This window comes from Microtus oregoni, unplaced genomic scaffold, assembly GCF_018167655.1.
Source record: "Microtus oregoni isolate MIOR12 unplaced genomic scaffold, Mior012 000028F_ref0000031, whole genome shotgun sequence".
Classification (NCBI taxonomy): Eukaryota; Metazoa; Chordata; class Mammalia; order Rodentia; family Cricetidae; genus Microtus; species Microtus oregoni.
In genome coordinates, this window is record NW_024543087.1 from 26,699,325 (window position 1) to 26,707,712 (window position 8,388).

The 8,388-nt window shown below is 38.6% G+C and overlaps 1 protein-coding gene across 1 annotated transcript in view; it reads left to right on the forward strand.

The window, feature by feature from the left end:
- The window catches only part of Slc25a36 (solute carrier family 25 member 36), a 33,221-nt gene extending 25,045 nt beyond the window's left edge, over positions 1-8,176 (forward strand). Inside the window, exons 5-7 of the mRNA XM_041677009.1 lie at positions 1,165-1,231; positions 3,585-3,874; positions 4,493-8,176. Coding sequence (XP_041532943.1) covers positions 1,165-1,231; positions 3,585-3,874; positions 4,493-4,686 — 551 coding nt within the window. The 3' untranslated portion in view covers positions 4,687-8,176. The remainder of the gene's footprint in view (positions 1-1,164; positions 1,232-3,584; positions 3,875-4,492) is intronic.
- Positions 8,177-8,388: the final 212 nt, after the last annotated feature.

Here is an 8,388-nt window from a genome sequence, read left to right on the forward strand (position 1 = left end):
AAAACATGGCATAAAACAAATAAAATTTGAGTGAGTTAATTATCCGGTATTGCAGAAGGGGAAAGAGCATTCATTATGAAACCTAGTTTGGCTTTGTAAACAGTTCGGTAAAATTATTTCCCTTACGTAGCAGCTCTAAAAGCCAAGGAAAGTTTGACTGAGTCTAACTGCTCTTAAAGTAGTATTAAACACATCACAATATTTTTGTTCATATTTAAATGTGATGAATATAGTATCTTTTTAAAAAACAATCTGCTTGACTTGATAGTATTTGATAGGAGGTATTAAATAGCTAAGTTTCTTATTTCGCTTTGTGAGTTTTCAGTGAATTTAAAGGCCAGTTGAGTAGAAGTTTGTATTACTGATCTTAAATGTGAAAGCAAAAGGAATACCCTGTTTTGTATAGGTGAAGCATCTTTATAAATTCCTGTCATTAAGACTGCATTTTCTGGGTTGTTCTTCTAAAAGTAGGAAGACACCAAGTAAAAGATAGTGCATGGTCCAGAAAACTCACTGCCCAGAGATCCTAATTTACTGTCTGAGCCTGAGCCACCGTGGGGACTGCTCTCTATAGTAGTTACTGGATGACACTTGAATGTTAGTGAGAGAGAGTGCCTTCTACCCCACTGATTTTCTTCACTATCTGTACCAATGACTTTAGAGTTTTATTTAATTGGATGACAAGTAGATCCCACCTATTAACCCTAACAGAAACCTTACCTCTGTGCTAATACTTCCTTTAAAAACCAAAAACAAAAAAACACGAACTAAAAAACGGGGCCCAACCAATCTTTCCTATATTAATGAGTGGTGCCATTTGTGTAGACGTCCATGTGAATGGGGTGTGCAGGGGATGCGACTGCCCCAGGCAGCTATTGCAGAATGCACAGAGTTGCTGTCTGTGAGCTCGGCTCACAGAGTAGAGAGCACCCTGTTGCACGTGAGTTAGAGCGACACTTAAGGGGAGATAAGATTCTTCTAGGAAGGCCAGAATGGAGAATTTATGTGGATGATCAGGTGTTCAAAGTGTAAAGCTTTACTTCAGTTAATAGTTTAAACCTTTGTAGCCATTGTCGTTACTGTAGATTCATACAGTGTAAAGATCCTTAGTGTGAATAGTGTGGTTCCTGTCTACTGACATTCATTTTAAATATATTTGTTTAGGTTTCACTGCAATCACTGCAACAAACCCCATTTGGCTTATAAAGACCCGGTTACAGCTTGATGCAAGGTATGTGCTTGTTTGGTTTGGTTTGGTTTGGTTTGGGGATAGGGTCTTCGTGTAGCCCAGGAGGAACAGAGGCTGCCCTCTTCTGGCCTCAGACTCCCAAGTGTTGTGCTTACAGGTGAGTCACCACACCCAGCTTAAGGCATATTTATTCTTGAAAGTAAAATAAGCTAACATAGATTTAAGTGTTTTTTATATATAAATTTGTAGCAGTAATGCCTCAGGGCCAGGTTGCCTTACCTCATTTTATCCTGTTTATACACAAACATGGAATGGCATTATGACATCTCCATACATGCCCATGATGCATTTCTGTCATTCACCCCCGTTACTCTCTCCTGCCCCATTCTCTGTGATCCTGTTCTTCTAACTAGCTCCAGTTCTGCTTTTGTCTGTTTTGAGTATGCAGCTGTGAATTTATTTAGGGTTATTTATAGGAGCCATGGGTAAGAGTTTATTTACAATGAGGTAGCCCCTTAAAATAGCTATACCACTGAAGAAATTCTCCCCTCATCAACCTTTAACTACATCCAGATCTTCAGGAAAAAGTGGCATCCCGTGAACCCCTTCCCCTCCCCCGACAGTCTTGACCAGCCCAGTTTTGTGGAGATCCTATGCAGGTCATCCCAGCTGCCACACTGCAGTCACACCATGACTGGGAATCAGTGTTCCACACCTATTTTTATTCCTCTGGCTCTTACTTCCTTCCAGCCCTTCTTCCAGTAGTGTTTGCTGGTCCTCGGAGGGGCTTGTGTCCCATCATAGCTGAGCATTCACCAGTCGTTTGTTCTTGGCGCGCTGACCAGTCTGCAGTCACGGCTCACCACTACAGAAGGAAGCTGGCATCAGCATTCTTCTGTGGACATGAGCATAGTATTTGGAAGGCAATATGACAGGGGTATTCTGCTCATTGAGGAAAACACAAGTAGCTTGCCCACTTAGCCATAGGGTTTTGACAGTTTTCAGAACCAAATATGAATCTTTGCCATGGAGCAAGCCTCACGTTCAGTCAGAAAGCAGATTGAGTATCCCCTGAAATAGACTTGCCAGTATTGCACCAGTAGGTTCATCTTGCCTAGCCAGTCAATATTGTTGCACACAGGGTCCACAGCTGAGTAAAATCTAGTTGAAATCTTCCCAGCATCCTGAATAGCACTTTCTGGTGCTGTGAGGGCTACTGCTGAGTATTTATTGTTGCTTTTGTTTCATTTTGAAATGTGGATCTCCCCTCGGATGCAAAAAAGTTACATTAGTTGATAATGAGACAGTAAATAAGAAAACTGCCTGTATGTTAAAGAGTTTCATGTGCTTTTTATTGGGAAACAATAGGTTAACCAAGCCAGAAAGTTCTACCCACCTGTATGAATTGCTTGTAAGGGCCTCCCAATAGCTAAACAAGTTATATGGTAGCTAAAGTGAAGCCCATTGCTCAAATCCAGTGACCTATGTATAAAAACCCTGAGCTAGGAGTTAGTATTCCTATGATGTATTAATAGTGTTTTTACAAGTGAATCTGTACCTTTAAGTGGTACTAAAGATTATCTTGGGAAACTATAGAGACAGAATCATCGTTTACCAAGCTACTCACAAGGATACCACATAGGCATTACATTTGTCTGGTACGTTTTCAGGTGGACCTGGGTGAAATGGAAGAAAGTCATAACCCTTGCTTTGTGGTACAGTGTTCCTCAGTTGTTGTTGTGGTTTTGTTGTTTGTTTTTTTTTTTTTTAGTTGGGGACTGTTTGAGAGTTTTTTTTTTTTTTTTTTTTTTATGCTGTATAAATAGGCTGGCCTCGTATTCACAAAGGTCCAGCAGCCTCTGTCTCCCAGAGTATTGGAATTAAAGGTGTGCACCATCATACCTGGCCCTCTTTGTTTTTGTGTTACTAAATGCAAAGAAAATTAAGGATAATTAGAATGGGAATGATGACAGTGTAGGGTTTGGGTTTTTGATGCTGAGTCTTCCTTGAGTCAGCACTTGAGCATAGAGTTCTCCCACATTGAGGAGCACAGGAAACTGAAGAGTTACAGTGTGCTGTGTGTTTGGGAAGATAGTTACATGATATCCATCTTAATAGAACAAATTTAGGAGAAAAGAAATGAGAAATCTAAGAAATGTATACTTAGAATTTTTTTTTTTTAATTTTTTTTTTGCTTTTCGAGACAGGGTTTCTCTGTGGCTTTGGGGCTCTTATAGACCAGGCTTGCCTTGAGCTCACATATATTTTGAAATTCTTAATGAGTTGACAAAGACCATTATTTAGTAGAGTGTCATATTAAAATATATATATATTGTTAACTGATAAAAAAACTTCCAATAATTAATGTCAGTTGTTTTCTCTCTTTTCCTTTCAGGAATCGTGGGGAAAAGCGAATGGGTGCATTTGAATGTGTTCGTAAAGTATATCAAACAGATGGACTGAGAGGATTTTATAGAGGCATGTCTGCCTCCTATGCCGGCATATCAGAGACAGTTATCCATTTTGTTATTTATGAAAGTATAAAGCAAAAACTGCTGGAGTGTAAGACTGCTTCCATGATGGAAAGTGATGAAGAGTCTGTGAAAGAAGCATCGGATTTTGTGAGAATGATGCTAGCTGCTGCCACCTCAAAAACCTGTGCCACAACCATAGCGTATCCACACGGTAAGACAGTGCTTCAGTTTCTCTGTGTGGTCCTGGCTGTCCTGGAACTCGCTCTGTAGACCAGACTGGCCTTGAACTCACAGAGATCCACCTGCCTCTACCTCCCAAGTACACCACCTGACTCAAAATGTTGTTCTTAATAATGTTAGGTATGCCATCATTTTCAAATTCTAAACAAGAAAAAATGTAAAAATTCAGTAATTGCCCAAGGGTACATCAGAAATGGATCTCAAATTTAAAGTCTTTAAACTGCAAGGGCCCAAGCAATTTTGTTATGTTATTTTGTGTTGGCACATTAAGCATGCCTGCCAAAAAAATTTCCTATATTCATAGCCTATATTCATTTCTAATTCTTATATCCATATATCTGTGGGTATTATTTATTTATCATGCTGCATATACACCCTTTTATCTGTTTCTGCAACAGATATGTTAACTAGTGTATATGATCTGCGCTGTATTAGTTTGCTGTTATGTAGTCTGACTGGTTCAGTAAGCTATGCATTGAACCACTATCCTGCATTTATAGAGTAATAGCAGGTGTATGTTCTGTATGATGAGAGTGGAAAGATAAGAGTAATGTTTCAGTAAATTGATTTTTCTTTTTTTCGTAAACAGAAGTTGTAAGAACACGACTACGAGAAGAAGGAACAAAATACAGATCTTTTTTTCAGACACTGTCTTTGATTGTTCAAGAAGAAGGTTACGGGTCTCTTTACCGTGGCCTAACAACTCATCTGGTGAGACAAATTCCAAACACAGCCATTATGATGGCCACCTATGAATTGGTGGTCTATCTACTTAATGGATAGCAGCGTGGGCTGTCATGCGACAGAGCAGGAAGACCAAAAGATCACAGTGGACCATGGAATCTTGAAGCCAGCATGGTGGACAGAAGACAGTAGTCTGGAAGCATATAACTACTATGGCTGAGAGGAAGTTTGGCTGTAGGAAGTAAAGTACCACACTACATTAGTCGTTCAGTGAACAGGCCCTGGGCCACCTCTAAGAGGATGCTTCCAAAAGCATTCGTTTCTTAAAATTGCCATTTTCTCTACCATTGTTCACAACTATGGGTTTTTTTTTAATTGATTTATGACATTCAGAATATGGTGTTAATTGTGTTCTTTCAGTCTTCTAAACAGTCATCTCTAAGTAATTATCCAAAGATAGTGGTGACAATTGCAAATGTCTAACGACATCTTTTGTAATACTGTAAAATAATGATAGACAGATCCTTAAGATGATTTTCCTGAGAGGGCCCTGCCTGGTACAGTGTTCTAAAATCATTTGGCGTCAGTAGTCACTGTATTTGACAACCAGTGAAATGGTATCTAAATACCTTACTTTCAGCATTAGAATGTTTTGGTTGCAACTAATATATTTATTACAATGTGGACTTTTATCATATCCGGTGTGCATGGTTAATGTGGGGGCTATAAAATAAGCTAGTGGATGCCAACCCAGTGACTTTATGACAAGTGCTTCGTCACATCTTCTCCAATTACATATGCATGAGTAGAGCCATCTGTGGTTATCACATTCTCATACCCACATGTTATTTACAAAAGTAGAGAAGTTAATGACTTTTGAGTCTGTTCTTCTTACTTTTACAGTAAGAATTTTAACCTCTAAATTATTTCCACATCTGTATAGATTATTCTTGGTTGATAGAGAAAATGGTAATTTTTCACTTTTGACCTTGAAGTGATGCTAATGTTTAGTACAAGATAAATATTACAAAAAGAGGTCTTCAGCTATGTGACAGCAACCGTAGTTGACCAGGAGTTTGTCCGTCAGTGTGCTGCACTGGACAGATGTTATCTGTCCTAGTTTCCTGAATGTTCTATCATAAAGTCAGGCGAATTTCAGTTCAATGTGTTAACAAGATATAGTTTTTAAATTTTGCTATTGAGTCAGTGACACCTTTTAACAATTTAAATGTATTATATAAGGCCATTATAAAGGTGTTTGCTGTAGTACTATAGATTTTCCAATGGATGTTGCTATACTAGTATATAAATAAAACTTCTAAATTAAACTCCACTGTGGTACTCATCGGTGTACCCTAACCTTACATTTTGTGCAATGGCTTTCTCTTCAGAATGACTACGTGAATGCACTTTGTGGCCTTTTAAGGGGGTAAGAATTTGTGTTAATTTTTTAAAATATTGTTAGGTATTAGGCAGAAGCAGTGTTCATAATATTTTTTTGGATTTTTAGGCATGTTTTGGAGATATTTTGGAGATCTTCCAGTGTTCTAAGTGTGCCGTGTACTGTGTAATGCCACACTATGGAAAAAGCCGCGTGCCATTGAAAGCTTTCGCTGCTGTCACCAATGAAGTTTAACGCCCTCCTAAATTTCTCACCTTGACTTCCTTGTAACCAATAACTGGATGTTCTTGAGGTGCTCATTTGGAATTAAAAATATTCCAGTCTATTTGGAGACCAAAGGCGAGTTCAGATTGTTACCTTTGGAATTCTTGCAGCTTTGACATTTGTTACATGGAACATACCAAAAATAAATCCTCACCTGGGGTTTAACTTAAATCTGTAGAGGAGAAGGTCTCAGGCTATAGTGTTTGCCTCTTCAGGTGCCATTGATACTGCCTGATACAGTGCCATTTGCTCTGTGAAGATCCAGAACTTAATTGTGTTGAATGTAGGACATGTTCTCCTGTGTTACACAGATCTCGAATGATGAAGAATGACAAGAAAACCAGCAGCTAAGGAACAGCCTGTGTAGTTGTAGCAGATCCGTAATAAGTGTCCTTCAAGGATGAACATGTGTTCTGTGTTTCGTAAGAAAAACTTTCCATTAGCCTCTAGTGAGCTGTACTCGGTGTTTAAAGAGTTGTGGTGTGTGTTCTGCAAGAAAGTCTTAGTATTTACATTGAAAGCAGTCATTGGAAAGGAGCAATGAGGTCTGTTTTGTTTTTCCCCTGAGTACTGTCTGCCATAGTTTACTTTATGACAGAGATAATTTAAAAACATATATGTGTATTATATATAGTGTCTCTTTAAAGATTTTCTTAAGTCCATTGTAATGTTAAAAAGCTGTGCATACTCAGAGCATTGGGTTTTTAAAAATTGTTTTCAGTCAGATAATCTTGTTAAAAATGTCTTAGAGAGCTAGAGTGGACCTTGTTGTGTACTTTTGTTGTGGTCCTCTCAGAAAATTGGACTTATTCAGACAAGCCTAGAGCAGCAGCCACTGGAAGCAAACCCTCACCCATCAGGGACTCTGCTGCTGTGGCTCAAAGGCTTGAAATTTGGGTATTCCAGTTGGTGAACCGCAGAGCTCTAGTGGGATACCATATAGTGCTTTAAATTTCCAGGGAATGCTCTACTACCAAACTATGCTTTTTGTTTTATGATAGGGTCTCTTATTATCCAAGATAACCTTGAACTCTGAATTCTTCTGCCTCTGCCTACTAAGTGCTAGTATTACAGACCCTGCCCTCCATGCCCACCAGATCTGTCCCAGTTCTCATTATATGACTGTAGAACCAGCCTGACTCACTAGAGGGAGCTCAACTGGCTTAGAATTCTGAAACTATGACAACATCCTTAGGTCATTGAGCCCAGCCATATCTCCTAACCCTGGATGTCGGTTGTGTGTTAGCCTTGTTAGGATGAGTGCAGTTTGGGGGGTTCAAAAGAAAAAAAAATGTATTTAAAGTGGCTTTTTAAAATCACCGTGAAATAGCGATTTCAATTTGAAGAAGTTAAGTGGCAGGAATTAATCTCCCCTTTCTCTAAGGACCTGCTTTGTATCTGTTTACATGCTCTTCTGCAAACTGCTCGTGTTATAGGGACCCCTGTAGGGCTGAGACATAGCTCATTTGTCTTCACTGGTCATGACTTAACATTCCTAAGAAGATGGTGTCTGCTAACAGGACCGCATTTTACCCTATGAAATCAAGTGCTTTCTGCCCCTCACATACCTTTTCTAACATTGTTTCTCCTTAACTCTACCTTGGTTTTTATGTTGCCCATTTTAGAAACTAAAAGTCTAGTTCTGCTCAGTTATGTTAAACTTTTTTGACTGTACCCCAGTGGATGTGAATTAAATTATACCAATCACTCATAGTTCAGCCAGCTTTAAAAGAGCTGATGAGTTTTGCCCATTTATATGAGTGTTGCTATTGTTGCGTTTTTGTACATGGCTGCAGATTATGTGCATTTATTCTGTATTTATGTTAACTAGCTGACTTGTACTTGAATTAAAATTCAGAAAATTAAAATGCTTTTGAAAATGTGGTTTTTAAAATATATATTAATATTTTGTTATGGTGAAGATATAATTGTACTGTATGTGGAACAGACTGCATTACTCTCTGAGTTAGGCATTAGGCTCCTTTGTTCATACAGCAAACAAACTTTCTACCCATTAGACCTGATAGTTGTCTGGGTATCAAAAAGTCTGGTAGTATAACTCTTTTATAGCTTGGTTTTAAAAAAAAACAAAAAACAAACAAACTATTCTTTGTTGCTCTTTGAGTCCAGTGCTT